Consider the following 24,802-nt stretch of genomic DNA (forward strand, 5'->3'; position numbering starts at 1 on the left):
CGTAGTTGCTTTTTTTATGTGTTGTTTTTAACCCAGCAGCTTTAAGGATGCAGTGTATTAGCACATGGATTTAAGATGGATATAATGTATATGTGAAATCATTGCTCACATGCCTTTCCATAATCTCGACAATCTGCTTGAAACAAGTTGTCCTGGTGTGTCGGTGTCACATGTGTGTTTTTGTGTGTGTACATTTCGTGCAGTGGAGGAGAGAGCAGGAGTTTGACCTGCAGCTGCTGGAAAGGGCCGTCCAGGGCGAGGAGGCTCAAGCTGTGCGAAGCGTTCAGGGGGAGGAGAGGCCCCCTGAACACAAAGAGAGACCCCGATCGCATTCCGACGATTGGCTGAGCTTCAGCTCTGCGACAGAGACTCCTCTGACCCTCGACGGCCTGGAAACGTCAGATTACGATGCAGATATACTCAAAGAGGTACCGGCAGTGACATGTGCTCAGTGTAGATCGAGAAATATAACATTAATACAAAGCCCTGTCTAATATAAAATGACTGCTTTGGCACCATCGTGGCACCAAGAAACTATCTCCACCACCAATTTAACTCTGCTTGTCTCTTTACGGCAAATGGTCTATGCAACACACTCTAGGTGTAACAATTGATTAATCAGCAACTAATCGATTATTAAACTACGTATTCTATAACTACTTAGATAACCTAGTGAGAAACTTAAATTAAAATTGTCCAAATCATTTGAATTTTATCTCTAAATATTTAAAAATGTCTTTGTTGCAACCCTTTTTATACATTATAGGCCTGTCTTTTATACAATTAGTGCTTTGCTGCCAGCTTGTAGCATCTAAAAGGCAATTCTTAACATCTTTAAGGGGCTGTCAATTACTTAAACGTTTGCTATGCAATCATAGCGCTAGTAGTCCAGGGCTCAAATGTGACAGAAATTTCATATTATCATGGAATTGGAACCCTGTGTAACCCTAACACTGGTGTATATGATTATTTGAGGGCTTTTTTTCTTTGCACAGCTGTCAAAACCTCAGAAAGTGTCGATTCCAGAGCGATACGTGGATTTAGAGCCAGAGGAGCCTCTGAGTCCTCAAGAGATGGAGGACCGACATCGGAAGGTGGAACGGATCAAGAGCATCCTCGCAAAGTCCAGGTTAGTTATAAAAAAAAGAAAAGAAATACAAATAAAAAGTGAAACCGTTTTAGACCTGTGTTTCTCAACGTATGGCAAGCGCGCTCCTTGTTGTACGTGAACTTATCACTGAATATATTCAAACTGTGCACTGTTACAAGGGCTTACTTCAGACTCATCGTGAGTTGCAGTTCCAATTATTCCACAGGCCTAGAGTGCCTTCATGCGGTTTAGTGTGAAAATAACATGTAAAATGATATAATGTGTTAATAGTTTCACACATAAGTCACTCCTGAGTATAAGTCGCACCCCCGGCCAAACTATGAAAAAAAATTCGACTTATAGTCCGGAAAATACGGTAATTATAAATGGCCGTTAAATGGCAACAAACATTATGGTCCACTTTTTCCATGTTTTGCACTTTTTAGCAGTAGTTTGTTTTGTCTGTGATTGGATAGTTCAGCATTGTAACTGCATCATTTTAATTTCCTGTCTGCATGTTACAGTGTTCAAAAGCTGGCACCAGCGTTATATGCAGACAAGTCTGAGGTGAGCCTGCTGGGGCTGGACTCGGTTTTACAGGAGCAGGAGAGGATCATCACCATGTCCTACATGCTGGCCTCAGAGGCCTCCCTCAAGAGCAAACGGGTCACAGGTGAGTCCAGTCTCAAATAAAACACCTGAAAGCAATACTTGGGAAAAGTTCAAGTATCTTAGGATACAAGTGGAAGTCACCTCATAGAATATTTCTTGAGTGAAAATATTTACTTATCTGACATTTTCAAGATTTATGTATCAAAAGTAATTTTCTGATATTAAATGCATTAGAAGTTATGTTAAAGAGAGTTTTTAGAATTGTTATGTTTTCATGAATTACATTTTTTTAGCAGTTAAAGTTCACTGTGTTGGCAAATTAAAGCCAACACTGAATATCACGTTAACCATATGCAAGGTCATGATAACTTAAAGAACGTTGACATTTTTGACTTCACTGGATTGATCAGAGAATTGCATCAGAGTAAAAGGGTAACTTTTATTTCAAAAATGTAGTGGTGTAAAAATTAAAGGTGCCAGAAATACAAATAACAAAACAGACTTGACAATTCCACTTTATGAAGTGTAGATCTCTTATTTTACTGGAATACAATATTGGATGTTAAATTGCTGTTTTAGTAAAAGGGAAAAATTAGCCTTTTTTTCTTCTTCGTTTTTTTTTCTTTTTAAATTGGCCTGATGGTTTGAAGATGACGAGGGCGGAGAAAAAGAGGGCGTAAGGTGTCGAGTCAAGCAGGGCTCTTCATTCCTGAATAACTTCACATTATTCCGTGTCAGGAGCTCACATGGCGCCTAATTGCAGTCCGTGTGGAATGTTTGAAACGGGGGCGGACTCGCTGGATGAGGCCATTTTGTGTGCTGATCAATGACCCAGTCAAACGCTGCATAGCATTAACACTTCTTTGAAGGCACGGCACCTCTCTGAAGCTGCATGAAAGACACCGCGCTCACATTTCATCTTTCTTGTGCTCTACAGCAGCCAGGCAGCAGGAGTTGCACTGCGCACATACATTCGCACTCGTGCACACCACACACACGTGCACACGTGCACCTGTCATCCGCAGCAGCACTCAAGCCGTCGAGATGTATGGAGGCTTCACCAGCACGCCGAGGCAAAGTCAACAATTATAACATTATTTCCTGCGCGGCGCAATGTCAGGCAATATAACTGGTGGCATACTGTCAAAGGGGAGGGGAAAGAAACTCCTCATGCTTTTCACAGCCTTCAATTCAAATAAGTCATTCCTTCTTTTTCATACTATTATAATTGACAGCCTTCCTCAAACAGGACTATACTGTATGTGACATTGTCATTAAGATGTAAATATAGTCATATTTTCTATTTTAGGGTAGTCAACAAGTGGCCACCTCCGTAACCCTACTGCAAGATAAAATTAGATTAGATAGAACATTCTTTATCCCTCAGAGGGGAGATTGTCTTGTCACAGCAGCGTACAAGAGTGCAAGAATACAAGAACATGTGCAATATGTAAAAATGGATAAATTACAGACAAACAAAGACAAGTGCACGACCAAAAACAAGTACTAGTAGTCACGGCTCAGCTTCAGAAAACGAATGAGCCGTGATTGGCTGTGACCCGAGACCTGACATTTTAGCAGGGATGTTTTTTTATCCTCTTGTACTTTGAATTATTCAACCCCCATCGTAAATGTAATTGCAAAATGTACACATTTTAAACAGATGGTCACTTTCAATAGTGACTGCTTCTATTCTATCTTAGCCGTGCTGCACTATTTAAAATCTTCTTGTGTTGTTGTTTCATTGCGGGCGATTATATCTTCGTGTTTTAGAAAAGTGGATGACACACCTTTTTTTTACCACTATTGTGAATGCTTACGTGCAGTTGGATAGGGGCCCATATCATTCTCTCCTTGTCTCATTTCCTTCTGCTGTATGTCTCTTGTCTTTAGTTCCATCACAGGGTAACAGCCCCGTCCCACCTTCTCCGCCGCCTCCTCCACCTCTTCCTCCTCCCCCTCCTCCTCTTCCTCCTGTATCTGTGGCTCCTGTAGCCTCCTCTCCTCTAAGCAACGGCATTCACTACACATTTGTGTAATACAAGAAGAAAAGTAAGGCCCAACTGCACGTTTTCTTGCATGCATGTATGTGGACGTCTGCATGCGCTAGCTGTTCCGTACAATACTGCTCGACAGCTTCTTCTCCCAATGTGATGATAATTGTGTGCAAATTGTGCTTTCGATCAAACATTTGTGAGTGGTTGACAAAAGATGTTTGTAATCAACAGAAGAGTCGCTGAGTGATTTAACATCTAAACAGTTGGCTAGTTGACACAGCTGCATTCCGATGTGCTCCACGGCTGTGCTGGTGGGGAAAACAATACTCCTCCAGCATTGTCGTGATTGACTCATTTGAGTGTTATCGTTTGCAAAATTGAGATTTTTTTTCAAGTGATCTCTTTTATGGCTTTCTAGAGCCCAATCGATTAATCAACCTTTATGAACACACACAACAATGTATTAATAGAAACTGCATTTCTGTTTAATTTTTTTTCTGATTTTATATTTACATCTTACAATACCGTTTATAAACGATTGTAAAAATTGCTTTGCCTTATGAGTATGTTCTGCAAATAAGCACACACCTGATTGATGTGTCTAAGTTCTCCCTTGCTCCTCAAGCGTTTGCACCATTGAAGGCCCCTTCTTAAACAAACACCTTTAAAAAAAACAAAAAAAACATATGCTGCTCTTTGCGGTTAAATAGCCTTAAAAAATCCTCTTCCGTATTCATTTCTTTTATGTGTTGTCTCTGTCTTTTTCAGCTCAAGCAATTTCTGGACACTGAGGTCCTCTATGACAATGGCAACAAACGGCAGGATCCTATTAGACAACAAGCTTAGAACTGATCCTGGATATATTTGTATCCATCACTAGATGAATGTAGAACATTTAATCTTCTCATACAGCACCAACAACCTCTGAATGGATTTTTGGTTTCCAAAAGAAATCTGCAGCACTGAACTCTTAAAAACATATATTTTTTCTATATATGCGATTGCACTTTGAGGACTGAAATATTTTTGAGTTGGCCATGAATTAATATTTGTTGATGTCAAAACCAAGAGGGACTAAATCTGTCATGACTGTAGAGTTTTACTGCAAAGGAAGTCGATTTTGTGTGTGTGTGTGTGTGGGGGGGGGGGGGGGGATTTACAAATAATATCATGTACATATCTAGCAAAAGAACAGATAGTCTTCTTGTAGCTTTTATTTTTGCCTATTTCCGGTTGGAATAACATTACACATATAGTGTAAATATAGTATATTTTGTGTGACTGTGAAGCTCGCACAAAAGCCGTTCATTCAAATGTGTTCAAATTTCTCTGTTAAAAAAAAGAAGAAGAATAAATTACAGGCAGCAGGGACGCCAGTATTTATTTTACAAAGCACCTACTGTAATTTATTTTAACAGTATAGTACTGTATTTTGGATTACAGTACATGACAGTGGGACAAGTGTGCTATGGTATTTTTACGGTACTTGCCGATTTAGATATTAAATCTGCTATTTATTAATAACGCATCAGACTTCAACGGTCCTTTTCTGTAACATGTTCAAAGCGTCCACAATATGGATACATCATTAATGCAATTGCACTCCTTAGCCAAAGCCACTCTGCATCTTAGTTTCTTGTATTTTACTTCAACTGTGGGCCATCTTGTGCTTCTAAGGCACAAACGCATGTCATTTAAGATTCTGGATAAAAATATCCAAATAGTCATTTAAGATTCTGGATAAAAATATCCAAATACTCCACTTAATTTATTATAAAACTTAAATGAAATGACACCTTGCTGTAGGTCTTTTTTTTACGGGATGTGATTAAAGAAATGAAATCTGCAAATGGATCACGACTCTATAGAAGTGACACCTTTTCAGTTTTTTATTTCACTGCAGCATCTTTCACTGCCTCACTTGTCACATGACCATCAAAACTGACCTGCGAACAGCACTTCTACATTGATTTGTAATCAAACGCTGCAGTAAGAAAACTATCTCAGAGTACTTGTGGTCCGACAGCTTCCAAGACGTACGGTGACAATACAAGTTTTGTTACTGGAATACACGCGCATCACTTTTGTAGCTTCTGGATGTCATCAGGTTAATTTATGGGGCGTGGAAGGGGGGGGGGGGCGGGGTGCGTATGCAATGTACATATTCGCATCATGAACTACTACCATATTATACTAACTGCATATCATAATTAACGTTATTAGTCCGTTTAAACAAAGAAAGAGTGTACCACACAAATTTAATGGCCCATTAAGCAGAGTTGGATGAGTCATATAGCCTGAGCAGACACGTAGTTCAATTTGGTGTCAGACCCTGACGGTTGTTTTCACATGGCAAAGATTCTGTAAGATGTAAGTGATCAAAGAAGGAGTGAATTTTTGACCTGCAAACCTCATTACAGTGGAAAGTATTGTAACTTATGAATTGTCAGAAATATAGAAAAAGAGTAAACAGCATCAATAAGCATGAAAAGAATTAGGAAAAAACTGCACAGTTTTTGATATTGTGATTTAGAGGCTTGTGCCATTGTACAGTTATTACTTTCTATTAAATCAGTTTATTTCTTTACATTCTCACTTATTGTGTTTTGATATGTTTCAAACTATACAATACAGTGCTTTTTGCCTTTATTAAAAATATGGAACAAAAATTTGGGGAGCTGGAACGGATTGATGGCCTTCCCGTTTATTTGAATTGGAACCGATGAGCGTTTCCATGTTACGAGCGTAGTCATGGAACAAAGTTAAGTTTGTAAGCCAAGGCACCACTGCAGCCTCCTTTCATGCGCACACCCACACAGTTCTCCGCCCCTCCCACTTTTATCGTTAATTGGCCACTAATGACATAGTGTGGTCTGCAGCGTGGTGCGCTTTGAAAGCACCTGAGAGGGAGGATGCACCTCCCTCAGCTCCACAGTGGGTGCAGCCACATCCTCTCTCCCTCCTCCTTCCCCGCCTGCAAGATAGAGGCCCCACAGCGCCCACTGGCCCTGGTGGCAAGAAGACCCCGCACAGGCTCCATTTTGCTTATTCGGCAATCTAAAAAAGGAGGATGTTTTTCCCCCTCCTTGTGCAGAAATGCATTCAAGGCCTCCCACGAGCTTTGTGGCATCTCCATGTATTGACGTTTGGCCGCTGGTTCATGTACATTTGTTATTCCGTGCTCTGGACTTCAAAGGGAATGGAAGAGGGGCCTATTATGCTAATTGGGTCATGTTCTGTTAAACACAATCAAGGCCTCCCACCGTAATGCCTGACTAAATACTTTTTGGCTTCGGAAATGCTCTCACATGAAACTAAGACACATGATGCTGGCTTTCATTACAAGCTCTTTCTTTTATGCTGGAGCCAGGTTTTTGTAGAAATGGAAATGAAGGTGATAAATAAAGTATAGCAGAAGTGACTCATGCGAGTGTTTATAGAGCACTTGACATTCAGTTGAAAGCTTTTTATTCTTTCCTACGGAGGCCAGGCGGAGGATTTTGCGACCTTGCTCTCGCGCGGGAATTGTTCACTGCATTTGTATTAAGGCAGCGCTTTTCCCCAAAGAGAAACTGAAGTGTTTCATTGTCAGTGATTCCTCGGAATAAATACAATTGTTACTCGCTGTCAACGTTTGGGGATTAAGAAACACAGCTGGCGCTTCCTTTGCACGCGGCGGGGATCCTCATTGTAGTCCAATTGTACAAACACAAAACCAAGGAGGCCGATGCAATAGGTGCTTTGATTTTGAAACAGTATATTATGCTGTTTTATCATTTCCAAGCTTCACACACTGTACATTTTTTAATATGTAAGAAACGGAATAGTGATTTGCTGAATAATTGAAGAGCTTGGAATCTGTGAATATTCTCATAGCCTGCTATAAAAAAAGAATGGAGGAGAGCAGGATTGTAGTCGTGCTCAATGCCGACTTTTTGTGAAAAAATAATACAATATCATTTTTAAAACATCTTTTTACAAAGCAGAGCGTCAAAGCCTACTATCTATCACCCTTGGGGAAGAATACAACGGTATTGAATATGAAATCATGCGCTACCCTCAGACATACTGCACATCAATAAGTGTGTATTGAAAAGGTGCCGCGTTACATTAAACAATGAATTAATCTCTTGCTCCTTAAACGGCAGGCTTTTACAATACCTACAGTGAGCGGGGCTTTTTTTCTTCTTCCCACATAAAAGCAATTGCTTTGTAAATGAGGCAAATGCCCCAGAGCCCCCTCTTTAATCAGCTGCGTACACACACACACACAAATGCACACACGCAGGCTGAGCCAAGTGAAATTTACTTCATTTAGCGACTCCCTTGAAAAGACAATAAATGCAGCTGGAGATCTACAACACATCAGTCTTTGTTACATCAAGAAAAATACTCATGCAAAATCCCATTAAGACCTTACATACACCTTAAGAGCTGCAGAACAACTCTGCTTGTTCTCAATTATAATAAGCGGACAAAATGCACAGTAGAAACTTGGTTAAGCACACATTGGCTGGTAATGACATTATATGTAATTACGTTGTCAATAAACAGTTGTGCACCATGATGATTCTACAGGTATTGTGCTGCTCCTTCTGGTCCACACACCAATGACATGCTAAACTAAGATTCGATGAGGAAGCAGAAGACCCCCGCAGGTAAGCTGAAGCATTCATTTTTTTCGCAGAGTTTTGATGCTAGTTTCACAAGCCTGTCTACTCAATGTCCCATTATGTGTTAGTATTAAGCTTGCAGACTTTCTGTAACGTGGTCTGGTACAAGGTGACATTTTCTTTGTTTTATGAAAAATGTCATGTATTCTTTTATATATAAATTGAAAAAAATCTGGGTTTTCGATCATAAGATGAATAAGAGACATATTGGAACCGATATTATTAAATTAAGGTGATGAAGGCAGCAGCTCAATATATTCTAAAGTCTACGAAACCATTTTGTACAGAATGTAAAGTTTATCTGACCTAATTAGGAGAAGCTTCATCGTGCAACAAGACAATGACCCAAAACAGTCACGAGTGCCGCAGACGTTGATATTTGCTTGCCCGGGGCTGTGTAAGGACGTCCCCCAAAACCATATACACTAATTAAAATTGGCATGTTGCACTTTTTTTATTTCAACACGACTAATCAGTGCGTGTCTGTTCACTTGAAAGGAAATATTAGATTCTGACTAAACTTTGATGAACTTCAGAGTTACAAGTGAGGGATTTGGGTCAACAAATAAGAACAGAGCGTCCCACTTTGCAAGGCGGATGATTAGCATGTGTGCAGATGCCGTCTCGGTTAATTGCATAACTTTGCATTTGCTAGTGACAAAGTCGTCGGGGTTTTCCCCTCACCGATGGTGATGGGCCCTTGCATGACTTCTGTGAGTCCTGCTGGTGGGTCAACGTGTCCACGAGTGCTTGATGGTGCCTGAAGACGCTCTCGGTAAACAAACGTTTACACTTTTCACCCCATAAGAAATATCAAAGCGCTGTGAACTGCAGAACAACAAAGCCACAGCCTGCATTTATATTCAGAAACTACAAATCTCAAATGACGACGCATCCCTTCATTTTCACATCACTTATCCCGCTCGGTGGCTTAGTGGTAAATGTGGAGCAGAGCAGCAAAAATGTCCTTTCCCTCCCGCCTCTTTAATTCTCCTTGTCAGCCACGCACTACTACAGCAGGCAAATGAGTGCACCGCTGATTGAATACAGCAATATACATTAAAAATGTCTGTAAAAAGCAATCCTGAGGGGAGCAACGGCTGAATAGCTGGCATAATAAAAAAAAAAATCAGTGTTCAACTAGAAGAGACACTGCTGCTGCTTGGTTTTATTTACGAAGAAAGCTACCATGGACATTAGAAGCTCCAAAGTCAAACCAATCCGTGACGCTGGTTTACTTTCACATTGTTTCCATTTCAAAAGAGTTGTTTCGATAATGCGATAATTGTTGTTTAAACTACCACCAATGTAATATGAACTTTATAGCCAATGTTTAAATGACATTATAACATCATCAATTGGCATACAAGTAACTAATACGCAATTCAACTTCATAGTACACTTTATAAATCAACTGAACTGCAGGTGTAACAAAGTGCAATCCGGATTACATCTCCAATTAAATGATACAACACAATAAATAAAATAATAAAATGTTAGTTGTTGCTCTTAAAATCTGTGAGTCAAACAATTGTTCAATATTCTTTTCCAACCATATTTAATTCCATAAAAATAATTTAACATAGAGCATATTTTCCAATTACAACTGCAAAGCAAGATTTCCAGTTTTGGTTTTTGGTATTGACGAGAACTCTGAAAAAAAGTCTCATCGTGCCTTTGTGTGTGAGACGTAGATGCCGTACTTACTTGTTTTTTTGTGCTAATTCATTGTTTCCATAGATGTCAGTCATCCCATATTTAAAAGTTTTTCTGACTTAAACTACCGTTTTCGACCGCATGGATACAAAGCCAAAGAAAATACTCATTGAGTTGAAATTCAAACAATTTGCAGATTTTTTTTTGTGATTTGACAATTTATGATGATGAATTTTAACTTGTTGGTTTTGTTCGTTTAACGTTTTTTTTTCTTTCCCAGAAGCTTTTGATTGAAATCCACAATATCGGTGCATCTGACTTGTTCCTCACCATCTCCATGATGAGTCCATTGATGTTTGCGTTTCAAGTCCTATATATATATAGCACCACCAATTCACAACTGGAGTTATCTCGAGGCACTTTATGGAGCAGGTTAAGAACCGCACGTCTCCAAAACCGCCTTAACCCCACATGAGCAAGCACTTGGCTGAGGAAACTTTCTCTCTGAGGAGGAACCCTCAAACAGAACCATGTGGGGCAACTGTTAGAGATAGAAAGGGAGCAATAGGCTCAACAGCAGCTGTATCAAAAACTATAATGGTCATGTCATGACAGCAACACCTCATACTGACCTATTTCATAGTTTAGCTTGACTTCATTGTAAAGAATCTCAACAACTGTGTATGAAGCGGCTTTATTCCTTGAAAAAGCAAAACCTGTCGGCTGGAATGAAAGTAGAGGGCTGCTGCTCATCCTCACTCTCATTGAGCATGCAGAACAGGAGACGAACACATGTTAATTTATTGTAACAAAAATGTTGATTTCCATGGACTCTCCTCTTCAAATATTTATGGGCTTGACTTGCATTTTGAGATGCATCAAAGGATTATAAAGATATGCAAATGTGTCTACATTACCGCCCCCACCCGACATGCCGGACTCTCTTTCCCGCTTCACGTGCACCATGTGTGAAGCTATCAATATCACGACGTTATATAGTCAAATCATTTCTCTGCTTTGCTTAAAATTTGGTTGCATTCTAAATTAAACAGCTGTATTGACTTCAAATTTCAAATCAACAAAGGAATACCTGCTGGATGTCGCTCGTTAATAACCTTTCAGTTTGTTCTTCTATATACATTATTATCTGGATCCCATACTGTCCATCAGTCTGTCTATCCATCTAGTATCTATCTATCTATCTATCTATCTATCTATCTATCTATCTATCTATCTATCTATCTATCTATCTATCTATCTATCTATCTATCTATCTATCTATCTATCTATCTATCTATCTATCTATCTATCTATCTATCTATCTATCTATCTATCTATCTATCTATCTATCTATCTATCTATCTATCTATCTATCTATCTATCTATCTATCTATCTATCTATCTATCTATCTATCTATCTATCTATCTATCTATCTATCTATCTATCTATCTATCTATCTATCTATCTATCTATCTATCTATCTATCTATCTATCCGTCTCTCTCTCTCTCTCTCTCTCTCTCTCTCTCTCTCTCTCTCTCTCTCTCTCTCTCTCTCTCTCTCTCGCTCGCTCGCTCGCTCGCTCGCTCGCTCTCGCTCTCTGTCTGTCTGTCTGTCTGTTTGTTCATTTTGTTGATTAATTGCAGTTTTAAAAACAGGTTTTAATTTCCATCATTTCATTCAAAATCAGGCATCTTTTTTAATGGACAGTGCAGAGAATGCATAAACATGAACTAACTGTAATCCAGTCTCTGGTTTGGTCTTTAATATGTCCGAAAATAGGCGAAAGCAAATGTACTGTTCTGGATTAATAAGAAAGTCACCTGTACAATAATGCAAATCTTGACATTTTTTGCTACCGTACTTTGACAACGACTGACATAGCCGTTAAGAGAATATAATATACATTTCCGTTTGAGCTAAGTGTCCAGTTTTACTATATCCCATAACTATGTGACGCACTCTGTTCTCCCTGTGAAAAGTGTTATTTAAATTGCACCCATTCACCAAGGCTGATGGGCGTCTAAATACATTACCAACAATGACCAAAAGGTGGCGTATGAGGCACGTCAAACTTGCATCGGAAAGGCTGCGCATCAAGTCCTAACTAAGTAAATTGTATGGGAATAATTACAGCATAAATTCCTTTATATGCATGCATGCTGATTATATTGCTTCTTAAATTACTAAACTCGTTCGTTTTAAATTACAAGATTTTATAAGGAGAGTCTTCAGGTTTGCAACTGCCAAAAAAAAAAAAGTTAATTTCATGACTTTTTTTTTTCTTTCCACAATAATATTATAACGTTTTTAGGTTCTTTGGTTTGGACGTGGGGAGATCATGGCCATGCACGTGTAAGGCGTTTACAGTTTTATGGGACATCCGATCTTGGTGCGTTAAGGGGAAAATTAGGCAAGCGCAGAATTGTGATCTGATGTGGTGTCCTTGAGTTGTAGCCTGTATTCATCCCTCTCCCTTTTTCTCTTCACATCTCCTCTCTCTTTCAGTTGTGTGTGACTACAGACAAGAATCAAGATTTATTCCCCTTTATGGTTCATCAATTTGTAAGTAATTATTTGATATTCCTTTATTTTGAGTTGTCACTATGCCTGTGGGTCCGGACATTTGTACGCGCCCCCAAATAGTTTCTGATCATTTATAGAACTGAACGCATTTTGTGATTTCAAAATTTGGAAAAATGAGAGGTAATGGTGATATTCTAAAAACAAATGTAACTCTTAATTCTACTTTTAGACAATGTCTGCATAATTTATTTGAATGGGTAAAACGACAACAATTGGTGATGGTAATTAAACCTTAAAAGTTGAAATAGTTACTTGAAAGTTTTGCAATTTAATGATACAAATAAACGCACTGTAATGATAATAATAAAAATCCTCATGAATTATCCGAAATTACTCATATTTTGTGGCGAAATATTCCCTTGTTTGGAACATTTTGTGGCGTGAACACTTCCATTCACTGTTATTTCAAAGACATGCTCTTAATAATATTTCCAGTTGCTATTATGGAATGTAACAGAACAATAAATGGATCAAATATGTTCCGTTATTAAGTGACGTTTTGTCACCAAATATAAAAATACACGTCGGTCTTAAAATATGATAAATTGTTGAGCCGCATTTTGAAGCTTCGGGCAGCTTCACTTTACGTTTATAGTGCCCAAATTCTCAAGAAAGAGCGTCTTCTGATGACTTTGACCAAGTTGTGCTGCAAGAAAATGATAGAACAAAAAAAGACGTCGTTGTGCACACCACGATATTGCTATGGAACTCCAAGTCTGTGTTACATGATTGTTGCAGTTTAGATTTTTTTTTTTAATGCATCACTTTTGTCCTCTGCAAGCTTAATTTTAGTCGTCTTATTAAAGTGACGCGCTCGCTCTCATTTGGGAGGAGGATGATGATGGGGGAGAGAAGGAGGAGAAGGTGGGGGTCGGGGGTTGAAGAGGAGGACGAAGTCCGCTCTCCCTCCCTCCAGATCAATGCCCTGGCCACTCACTTTGTGATGTCTCGCGTGGGGGGAATGCTTTGAATACCTGCGACATGGTAGCGAGCATTGATTGTCGAGACTGACAGCACCAAAGAGTGAGAGAGAGACAGACGGACAGAGAGTTGGGGAGAGAGAGAGAGAGAGAGACAGAGACAGAGAGAGACAGACAGAGAGAGAGCGAGACTTGAGAACGAGAGATAGATAGAGAGAGAGCAAGAGAGCGAGAGAGTTCGAAAAAGAGGGAGGGAGATAAAGAAGAGCGCAACAAAAGCTATACTTGTACTTTTGGACAGCTCAACTTCTGCGAGCGCATGCGGGACCCCCGATTCTGATGCAGGCGCCGCGTTGAGACAAAGAAGAAGACTTTTTAACTTGAACCGTTCATTCACTTGTTTTGTTACGACACGGAGAGGACACACGCGCCGCGTTCTCCTCGACTTACGTCGTCAAGGTAAACAACGCCTTTTACTTGCTTACCTCCGCATGTTGTCCACTTGTTTGTTCATCCAGTCCGGTTTAAAATTAAGAGGAGGCGTGGTCTGAAAAGAAACGACTTAAATAAACTGTATGTTGTTGCAAACAGTTAAAAAGATGAATAATAATAATAATAAAAAACTGCTACAGCCACAACAAGGTTGGTGCGCATGAGACAAGTGATGACTCAGAAGCGTTTGCGGTCACTCTAACCGTAAAGTCCCCGGAAAACTTCAATCTAAAGTCACTTAATTCACTTTTTACTATATTTTGTCTCCGAGTTGCCGAGCGTACACATTACACGCGGACACCGGCTCGAAACTCCCAACCTCATAACTTGTTCGCGGCGCGCAACGTCAATGACAGCGACATTTCCCACCTGACCCGGGACGCGTGTCGCACGTGTTTAAGTTGCTTTTTGGCACTTCACGAGTACCACGCAACTTTACCCATAGCGCTTAAATCGAGAATAAATACGCGCGTGAATTACCACACACGCCGTTCGATTCTATCTCATCGTGTCTTATGTACACAACTGTCTTGAACCCGAGACTCTTTTTTTTTTTTTAAAGCCATCCTATTTTCTTCTTCTTAAATGACGGACATCGTCCGCGTTTAGCCTGGGAATGAACGCGCTCTCCCTTCAGTTTCCCAGAGGTCGGGGGAATTGACCTGTTAAGAATGCACAAGTCATAAATTAAATTGAACAATCGCAGTGCTTGCCCATTTACAGAAGACGCAGTTGTTGTACATGCAACGCTTCTCCATTTAAGAGCAAAAGCCGGAAACTCGGCGATCTGGCGACGGCATGCTGAACTTTGTGAAAAGTGTAAATAAGCTTCAAACTAACCAAAACAGAACCCCAAATGTTTTCTTACAGTTTGAACGACTGCTTCCCAAAATTTAATCACTACATGTCAGGTCAAAATAAATGTTTATTTGCGGTATGCACTAAAGTCTGTTTTGGAGTTGTAAAAACGCAGATAAGGTTTTTTTCATGATGAATGATAATTGCGCATGATTAGTAATAAATTAAACATTTGGAGTGTAATTGCAGCAAAACTAATTTGTCATCCTATTTATTTCAAAACACAAAACCACCTATTATGAATAACCTTGAATTGAACATTTCCATTGTTTTACATTAAAACGATTTTCGACCTGCCCGCTCGCTTTTGAGCAATTCGGTAGAAATTTCCTCCGGCTATTTAAAGCACCCGCTGGCTTTAAGTAAAAAAAAAAAAATCAATTGCGCACAAACTTTATGCAATTGCTATTTGTTTGACAACACTTTGTGGTGCACAGCCGTGAAGTTTCCACATAAGGTAAGGTGGTCGTGGACACCAAATGCACGCGTCTAAATGGCACATGTATAATTAGACTGCCCATTCAGCACATTGTTGTGATGGCAGAGCAGGCTCATGAGGAGTGCACGCAGAGCGCACCAACTTTGCGCACATTTTCTTCATCTGGGATGCTTCCTCGCTTTCTGCGTGTTCTTTTTTTGGTGTGTGCTCATTTCAAACGTGCGTTTAATTTGCGGTAAATTTGCTCGTTTTATTGATGAACGCCAGACTAAATTCATTTGCCTTTGCGTCGATCACTTTTGTCATTTCAAATTGATTGTTGTGTGTGTTGAGACTCCAAGCAGCTCTTGAACTTAGCCTCTAAAATGGAGATATAGTCAGGATTTTTTTTTAGGACTGGCGAGCATGAAGGGCACCTGGCTCACTTGTCTAAACATATTACGCACTCTGTCCAAGTCCAATGTATCGCTTTTGCAAGAGAAACCTTCGCCCTTGAACCACCATATATTGCTATTAAAACCATTATTGTTCTATCTCAGTCCAAAGTTGTTTAGTCTAAGTGCCACAAACTACATTTTCTTGAAGATCTATAAGTTTGATTCACTTAGCAGGAGCTTTTTGAAGAAAAAGTATAGCTGTGAGGAGGAGGAGGAAAAGTGCATTTCATCATATTGCTTGTAGACATCTCTCTGAATAAGTACGTACGGCTTTTGGTTCTGCTCCTCTCTCTGTGATGCACCAAATAATTTGCACACTAAAACAGTAGAGGCTGTGTGTGTTGTTGAATTTCACGGCTGTTAAATTTTTTTAAACCATTCAATTAAAACATTGCAGTCGCCAACTTGAAACAGTCGCAATGCACAAGTCACCTTTAAATGACATTACGGCACAGTGAGAATTATTACGGGGAAAAATATTTGTGCATTGTCGTAAATGTTTAGGCTTCCATCATTCAAAGGGACTATTAGTCTAATAAACCAAGGTTTCGATTTGCTTGTGAGATTTAACAATCATTCAAAGCGGCATCCAAGTGACAGGACGTGTGGCCACAGCAGGTGTGTGTGTGTGTGTGTGCGTCTTCGGCTGGAGGGCTGGAGGGGCTTCTTCTGTTCTTTGTGGTACAAGAGCGTAGGGTAAACAAGATGGCGAGAGGTAAACAACAGAAGGCCTGGTAAAGTTAGAGCAGAAGGCCAGCAGATAATAAATGTGGCGACACATGTTGTGACATCTGTCTTAAGTGTTAAGCAATTTGCAGGCCCTTTATTTCCGCCAGGATCTAAAGTGACAGGAATGGGCGGGCGTCAAATGTATAATCTGTCCAGTCCGACGAGAAGTTAGTGACAAGTCATGATGCTCTCGTACGGGATTATGTTCGTTTGCGTATTTCTTCACACTATTGTGCTTGTGTGCCTAAAGAGGCGGAAAGCCACAGTGATATACGTGCAAATGAATAATAGCAATGAGGGTCTGGGCCTCCTCCGTCAGTGGTTATCAACTTTATACACTAAGTACCACCTAAAAAAGCGCATCATATCGCTAACGGTAAATGACTGTAGCACAGGAGGCCCAAGTAGTGATCAAGAACGCGACAGACATTGAAAAACAAATGGTGCCTGAAGATGAAATACATGTGCATTGTAGTAAAAGTTAAATACAATCGAACAGCACTCAAGCAGTATTTCTGCGTACCACTTGAGGGAGCCCACGCAGCACTCGGGATACACCCACCACACTTTGGGAAGTGAATAACACCGAATTGCTGACATTCAAGGATTAAAGATGAAAAAAGAAACATCTGATTGTGTGCATTTTCACAGAAACTGTCTAATTGCAAGAGTAACTTAAGTGGCCCATTTTGGTGTGTATCATTCATTCTTCCAACCAGTGTTTTTCTAAAAAATAATTGGCCATTTTCTTTGAGTCCATTGGCATAGTTGCGCATAATTAATGTTGACTTCTGTTGATTTTTCAGATTTTTAAAAAAAAGAATATTTTTCATTTTACACCACACATTAATATGTAAAGTTAATTGGACAGGCCTTGGTGGCTTTGACGCAGGTCTTGGCCGGTAATCGGGTGCAAGAATTAGTCGGGGTGATTGTTTTTTTTCTGAATCAGATGAGCGCTCGTACAGTGGCTCAGTGAAGATGCTTGCCTTGATTGCCACATCAAAGAGGAACACGGAGCAACCCGGCAGTGATTAAAATGTGTTGGATTTTGGAGTGCCTTCACACACACAGACACACACACACTATTTAGAATAATTTCTCGGACACTTACTCTAAGCAAGCGTTAACCTTAGACTACTTCCCTGGCCTTAAAATGTCGCAAAATATTGACATACTGAGGTTGTAATTTTGTCCCCAGAAGGGAGGTGAGTCGCCGCAATAGCTGTGTAAACACTTATGTCCCTGCAACGTGAACAATACACACACACACATACGCACACACACACACACACACACACACACACGCACACACACATACACACACGTGCAGCTTGCAGACCAAGGCTGAGAACTGTCAGGTTGTGTGAAAAGTGTACAGGTGGTTGAAAGTGAATTTTAAACAAACTCTCCTGTCAGTCGGTGCTCATTGTGCAGACTTTTGCTGATGAAATCCAAAGAAAACAAGTTACGCTTCTCCCCCTCTGGCAACAATTTGAAAGCTTTTGTGTAATTATTTGTACCACAGACGCACGTTGTTGACATTAACCTTTGCGAACAATGTACATGAGTGTTCTTACAATACAGTGCTGAGCAATTGCTCAAATTCCAATTGACACTATAATGTAGTGGAATGCACTTGTGGAAATGCTTGATAAAAATAATTCTTATTATTAAGTGTACTGTATGTATTTAGCGTCTTAGTATATTGAGGGCTTATAGTGTAGGCAATGTTAACACATAATTGTTTCATAAAACATGAAAAGTTGAAGTGATGGAGCCACACAAATGTGTTTGTATTATCGTTGCAATCTGATTTATGCTTACACTCCCCTTGTTTGGTAGAATTTTGTAAAGTTGTTAGAGTGAACGCCTAAAAGACTGCAATTCAAAGTATTAACAGCTCCGACAGCAGTGGATCAAAAAAATGCCTTTCATACATATTTATGGTTTATTTGCTTTTATTTTATATGTCTGGCCTAGAAGACTAAAACATTTATGCAAACTTGATCCAGATGAATTGCCTTTAAAAAGCAGCAGAAGTGCAGGATTACGCCATAAAGAAGCAGTGATCAATACTGCCCATGTCATCGACCCTCTGCAAACCCACGCTAGCGTCCCACGAGGGACCAAGGCAAAAGAGTTGAATGTAGTGTTGGGTGTTGTGCTGCAGTTCGCACAAAAGGCGTCACAACCCACACCCGCCACCGTGCCTCCCATTATCCTCGGATCGGGCGTTCTCATAGACAAGCTCGCACAAAGTGGTGAAGGACTCGGCACTCGTGACCTGTGTGAGATGGACACAGTGCAGCCTGCGCTCACACGAACGTAATATTTGCTATCAAAAGCAACGTATATAAGTACGAGTATGCACATCTGGTTACCGTGCATGATGATAAAATGTTATCAGTAAAATATGCTGTGTAATATTTGACTCCTGAAAGATAATGTTTGACCGGCATATGTTTTTCTGTTTTGTGTTGGTCAGCATTTCTCTCGCTCACGATGACATATTTAGACTTCCGATGGTTTCGTACCCAAGAAGCAAGAGAGGATCCTTGTACACATCCTGACACAGGTCTCCCCTGTCTGTACGATTAGAAATGATGTAGTTGGTGAAAGCTGACAGACTGCCGCATATCTGCCAACTTGATCTGACATGAGACGTAAAATATGTTCCAGGCTTGTGACTTGGCCTGCCAATCTGGCCTCTTCTCTCCCAATTACAACCATAAAGATGCTGGAAGCCATTTTCATTGGCACGTGAATATTTTTGCATTCAGCTTGACATCGCAATGTGCACAATGTTGGGTGGTGGGGTTGCTGCATTTTTTTTTTTTTTGATGGAAAAAAATACTCATTGTGAAGCAGCTCATGTGACATCTTGAAACAGGCGGGGGAAGTTATGGAAAAGACAGGGCATATTGGGCTAGAAATCGAATTTGTGATTGTTATTCCAATGGAACACGCTGATGCCAAATATAAATCAATGTGACAAAGAGGGAGGAGGTGGAAAGCGTCTTATGGCTCAACTTCTGATGAAGTTAACCACAGTGTCTCCTGTTGCTGAGGTGTTTTGTTTCTGATTAATTTGATTTAACACCGACTTGGAAGCTTTACATTTAATCTGAGAAAATGTATTCTCTCTGGCTTTGATTAAATAATTGAAACCAATGATGATGAAATGATGGCCCAAGAAATGAAGTGACCTCATACCCTTGAAAGCAAGTTTATAAACTCACAATTTAATTTTACCAAACAGTAAGTTATGACTTAATCATTATATTCTGAGTCATTCATTGTAGTATTGTTTTCCTTCTATCTACATAACTCAAGAATAGTTGGATTCCCACGGTGTTTTTTGTAAAAAGAAAGACATGACGGTAAGTCCTGTTCCACTGTTTTGTGTTTGATCCAAAACATGATGATCACGAGTCAAAGGTCAGATTCTGTAGCCAATGGTAGATGTACAGTATATCAGTTACAGTCGAATCATGCCACACACAACGTGAGCTTTTTCTTCTGTCTGTAGCTGAAGGGCTCAGTATTCTGAGAAACGTACTGTAAGCTAAACAACAGCCTTGTGTTCTAAATAGCACACTTTTACTCTCTCATTATGTACGGTAGTCACCTGATTCGACGGTGATGTGACGCCGTGACTTTCCATGTGCGTATGGGACACTCACAACTTCTTTGGTGAGAAAGCATGAAGGCATTACATGTAAAAAATAATGTGAGTGAACACTGATCTGCTTCGAAAGCGACTGTAACAAGTAATGCCAAAAAATACCCTGCCGAACAATGAACTTAAGAAAATATTGGATTGCTGCACGTTTCTAAGCAAAGTGCAGCTGTGGTGAGGAAAACCCAGAGAGCCTGAAGAATAAAGCCAAGAAAGTAAGTTCTGCTATAATCACTTTCTTGAATGGGACTAAAAAAAGAGAAATCTGCTGAAATGATAGAGAAAGCTTGTGGTTTGGCCCGTGCTGTAAATTTCCCATGAGTCTCTGACAATCTGAGGGGATAGCCACTCTGGCACACGACACCAGCCCACAAAGGGAACACACACACACCCAGGCACGCATACACACACAATCAGAGGGTAAGCTTGTAGAAAGAGGATGATTGGCAGATAAACGACGGGGGTCTTAGCTGGGTGGGGGCTGTCCGACATGAGCAGCAATGCTAAATCGCATTTTCTCAAAAATCATTTGCTGAAGTCAGTGGAACAGCAGCGTGGGATGTTTGAAAAAAAAAAAAAAAAGAATGGATTTACACACAAACTATTTGCAATTATTCAAAGTGGACTTTTTTTTAACCAAATGTTATACAAGTTTAAACCATGATGTACTTGCTATGACCGCAGCAGTTGGCTTGCCATCACGCTGTGCATTGTCTAAACAGCAGCGCACGCACAGCCATAACTATACATTAGCCAGCAATGAATCAATGCAAAGGATTGTTTGAAAACTGTAGCTAAATGTATATGTTTCAATGTAAATGTCATTGGGATAAGGTAGTTTGTGTGTAATCCTTGCTACCGTTTGAAGCATGGGGAGAGTTACCATCTTCGGCTGAGGTAAAGATAATGAGAGAATATCAAATGTTGTACGCTAGCCAAAGTTGGCCTCGGAAATGTGGAATCACTTCCAAGAGAATGTATACGAACGGAGAGTATAAGGAGCACGCTTGGACTCTTCCAACACAGAGTTGGTTGTGGTTGTGTGTCAACAGGGAGCAAAGCTTTATGTTGTCGGTTAGGGGTGGTGCTGAGGATAGACCGGGGAGGTACAATGTTCCTCCTCATCCTCAGAAAAAGCTAAATTTATTGGTTACCATCTGCAGGGTGGAGGAGTTTGGGTTATGGTCAGGCCAAAGAAAGGCTTCTAATTAAACAGTCATCATTATCAACTTGCGGCCAGTGATCATCATCTCCAACACTGCTTGTCCAAGATGAACATGGATCCTTGAGGCTTCACTTGAGGCCTGAATTAGAATAGAGGAAACAGCGGAGGAAAAAGTGCTAGCGAGGATTTTTCCCCCCCCCAATCTTGGCAGGATCGGCTTCACGAGGCCTTGGACCAAATCAGGTTTAAACAATTACCCGACATCAGAGAAAACCAGTAAAGCCTCAATGCTGGCACCGGCTTTTGCCTGCCATACTGAGCCCCGGCTAAGCTTTCGATAATTTCAATTAGCGTAAGAAGGTCTGCCACCAGTATGACTGCCGCAAGCGGAGCGCCCCTTTCGGGTTTGACAGCCCCTTAATATATTATTTCATGGTCTGATGTGTGAGTGACACAGAGGCACTCAGAAAGAATGGGGAAAAGCTTATTAGGGCCTAATTAAAACCCTGTGATTAAGAGGAAAGTGACTGTGATTAGGTGACCTGCAGATCATGTGGCAACATTGATGAATATTCAGAAGATGGGATTTATTAGTCTGACTAGGTATCGTGGCTTAGGAGACACTAGTGTCCACTTCCTCAGTCTTAGCATAATTGTTTACATCTATACTGTTTGATCATAAAAAAATATATATAAACTCTTCTCAGATCATTTAGGTCCCTGTTAGAAAGAAATCATCTACGATGATGTCAAAGTGCGTCATAGGGTGCTCTTTTTGACCATAAAAGACAAACCAAAAATATGAAAAAAAAAAGTGATGTACTGAAAAGCAGCTGAATGTTAGCTCTGCAGTTCATAATACTGGATTTAGAAAGAAATTCCAGAACAGCACAGGGATTTGGAATGGAAGAATCCACTCTTGTGATTTATCTCTTATTTAAAGAAAAATATATTTGATCTAACTAATATTAGACCCAACAATGGTGAGATTATCTGCAGATTTTCTGTCTCACACAATATACCGGTAAGTTTTTTTTTTCTCTCCAGAGATGTGCCATTAAAAATCTTTTGTGGGAGTGTGCCGAGGGGAGAATATTGTGAGATTTGACAATTTCACAAGTGACTTCCTCTTTAAAATGACACTGGCTTACCTGCCTATTACTCCTTTTGATTTCAGCAGTACATGCCTCTGCGCTCTGAGAGGTATTCATAATAAGCTTAAACTCCGCTGGCTGCTTTGCTAAAAGGTGCTTATCTCTTGGCTATTCAAAAAAAGAAAATAAGAGGGTGGAGTGTGGGGTTTAATATTTTTTCCATTTTCGACATTTTACCAATTGGCCATAGCGACCGATTTAAAAAAAAAAAAACATTTCGTGTGATGTAGAGTGGGCACACACAAGCACATACAATATCGTACTGTGTATGTTCACATACACAAGCAGAGTCCTCATGGTTGGAAAAACATCGTAAGACCATTTAGGAATTGAAAAGAAGCAGCTGTGGAAAATGTTTTGTTTCCGTAGAAATAGAACGAGTAAGAGTAGAAATGCTAAATCATTTAATGACAATTTGTTGAAGTATTTTTCCTTTTGTGTTTTGTGTCATCAGCACTTTCCACGTTTACGCTCCGATCATAGCGCTCAATGTGTACGTATGTTAAGACTAGTTTGCAGTCTGTCACTTTGGATCGGCGCGACGTCAATTTGTCATATCGAATAATGAGAAGCATATGTTGAACAAGTGAAATGAACTGGACTTGATCTTTCATGTGACCCACCTGTCATGCTTTCAGCACTGTTAACACCAACCTCATGTTACTGCCGTTGCGTTAGCCACTTAGAAGAACCTCTGTGTCCTGCTGCTCCGCACCGCACTCTGCTCACTCTTTTGGATCTGGGAGCTCAGCAACACGGGAGCAAATAAATCCAAGTGTGTACGCCAGAATTTCAGCGCTGAGTGTTTGACAGCGTAATACAAGCTACATCTTTGTCTCGAGCTTAATTAAAAGTGTGCTGTGAGGTTGTACAGATTCCCTCCTGCTGTCAGTCTGCAGAGTTTTACACTTTTTTGTCCCATGTTGTAATAGGCACACAGGACATGATGGGGCTGTAATAACTGCTTGGCAATGCTTTTATAAGCCCCCCCCGATCTCCTCTAAATCCAACATGTACGCTGAAATATGGCATACATGGCACACGCTGTGATGTCAGTTGTTATTGCTGGACAACGTGAAGCAGTAAATTTGGGATTATTTTCCCCAATCTGCTGTACGAAGCGCATTATGTCACAAAAGCCACATTGTAGCTCTTTGGGTGTAGAGCGGCGTTGTCTGCCGCCTTCCCTTGTTCCGTTTCAGTCCAGACTGAAGATTTGCTTTATGCCCGTTTCCTTTCCTTGTGCTGGAATCAATGGACAATGGGCCTCATAGAATGGGAGAAAATTTAGAGCACTAGAGGGTGCAGATTAATAGGGAACAATGATATGACTATATATTTTGTTCTGTTTTAAATTCAAAATAATGATCCTGGATTTATTTGCTTTCTTTGCTGAATGATTGTTAAGCCTCTAATTTGGAACGGCCCATAGTTGAGGATCCAATATGGAGCCTTCTGTTTTTCTCCCTCTAATTAAATTTCCCTTTAACATTTGCTGGCAGCAACCTCTTACCTTGTTTGACTTATTTATTGCCTGACTCTAGAGGTAATTTGACCTTTTATTTCAAAGGCTCTTTTTTCATCCAGAAAAAGAGTGTTAAAGTCAATTAAGCAAGTGATCAGTGGCTCAAACACTACATTTGTTTTCTCTGAAGGGAGCAGCCGACCCGAGTTGTGCTCTCAGCCCCCTCGTCCCTCACTCCTGGCCCTGCCACCCCGGGGGCAACAACGGGGAGAGGTGAATTAGGAGGGAGAGATGCGGAGAAGGGGCGGAGGGAGACATGAGTGAGACGAGAAAGGGAGAATGGGGAGACCAAAGTGCCCTACAGTTCCTGCCATGTCGCTGGAGATTTGTGTCCTCCTTCTAAATCATTTCCCTCTTTAGAAGATTACGAAGGCGGAAATATTCTCAAACTCTCCCTAAATGCACTCATTTGCATTTTCAAACGCTGCCATTTAGTGTGGCATTTTAAAAAGAGGGGAAATGACCTGTGCACTTGTAAATAAGAAGAAATAGGAGGTTATAGTGTTAATTGTAAAAATGGCTGTGGAGCAAGTGGAGCCACAGTGAAATAATTCCATCATGATCCCTTTTACACTGTGGCTACTATTCTTAAATTTCCTTGACGATTGCTTCTTTTGTACTGTATGTCATTCATTCCATCCAAACAAATTCCTTAAGAGATGCTGCACAACAACATGCAATGGAGTGATGTCACCTACTTGACCACAAATGTTTTCCACCTAAACCCTGAGTTGGAAAATGACTATTGGTCAACCTAGGACACTTTTGCACAGCAATAAAAGTCATT

The 24,802-nt window shown here is 40.3% G+C and overlaps 2 protein-coding genes across 7 annotated transcripts in view; both read left to right on the forward strand.

Moving 5' to 3' along the window:
- The window catches only part of plekha7b (pleckstrin homology domain containing, family A member 7b), a 49,967-nt gene extending 44,164 nt beyond the window's left edge, over positions 1 to 5,803 (forward strand). For all 3 annotated transcript variants that reach the window (XM_061277253.1, XM_061277255.1, XM_061277256.1), the window contains 4 exons: positions 204 to 428; positions 996 to 1,129; positions 1,615 to 1,763; positions 4,468 to 5,803. In XM_061277253.1, the coding sequence (XP_061133237.1) occupies positions 204 to 428; positions 996 to 1,129; positions 1,615 to 1,763; positions 4,468 to 4,490 (531 nt within the window). In that variant the 3' untranslated portion in view covers positions 4,491 to 5,803. The remainder of the gene's footprint in view (positions 1 to 203; positions 429 to 995; positions 1,130 to 1,614; positions 1,764 to 4,467) is intronic.
- Positions 5,804 to 13,515: 7,712 nt separating this feature from the next.
- sox6 (SRY-box transcription factor 6) overlaps positions 13,516 to 24,802 on the forward strand; it is a 123,713-nt gene continuing 112,426 nt past the window's right edge. For 3 of the 4 annotated variants that reach the window (XM_061276677.1, XM_061276679.1, XM_061276680.1), the window contains exon 1: positions 13,516 to 13,993. The gene's annotated coding sequence lies outside the window, so the exon portion shown is untranslated. The remainder of the gene's footprint in view (positions 13,994 to 24,802) is intronic. The other variant, XM_061276678.1, reaches the window with a different exon arrangement.

The sequence above is a fragment of the Syngnathus typhle genome, linkage group LG4, assembly GCF_033458585.1.
Source record: "Syngnathus typhle isolate RoL2023-S1 ecotype Sweden linkage group LG4, RoL_Styp_1.0, whole genome shotgun sequence".
Lineage (NCBI taxonomy): Eukaryota > Metazoa > Chordata > Actinopteri > Syngnathiformes > Syngnathidae > Syngnathus > Syngnathus typhle.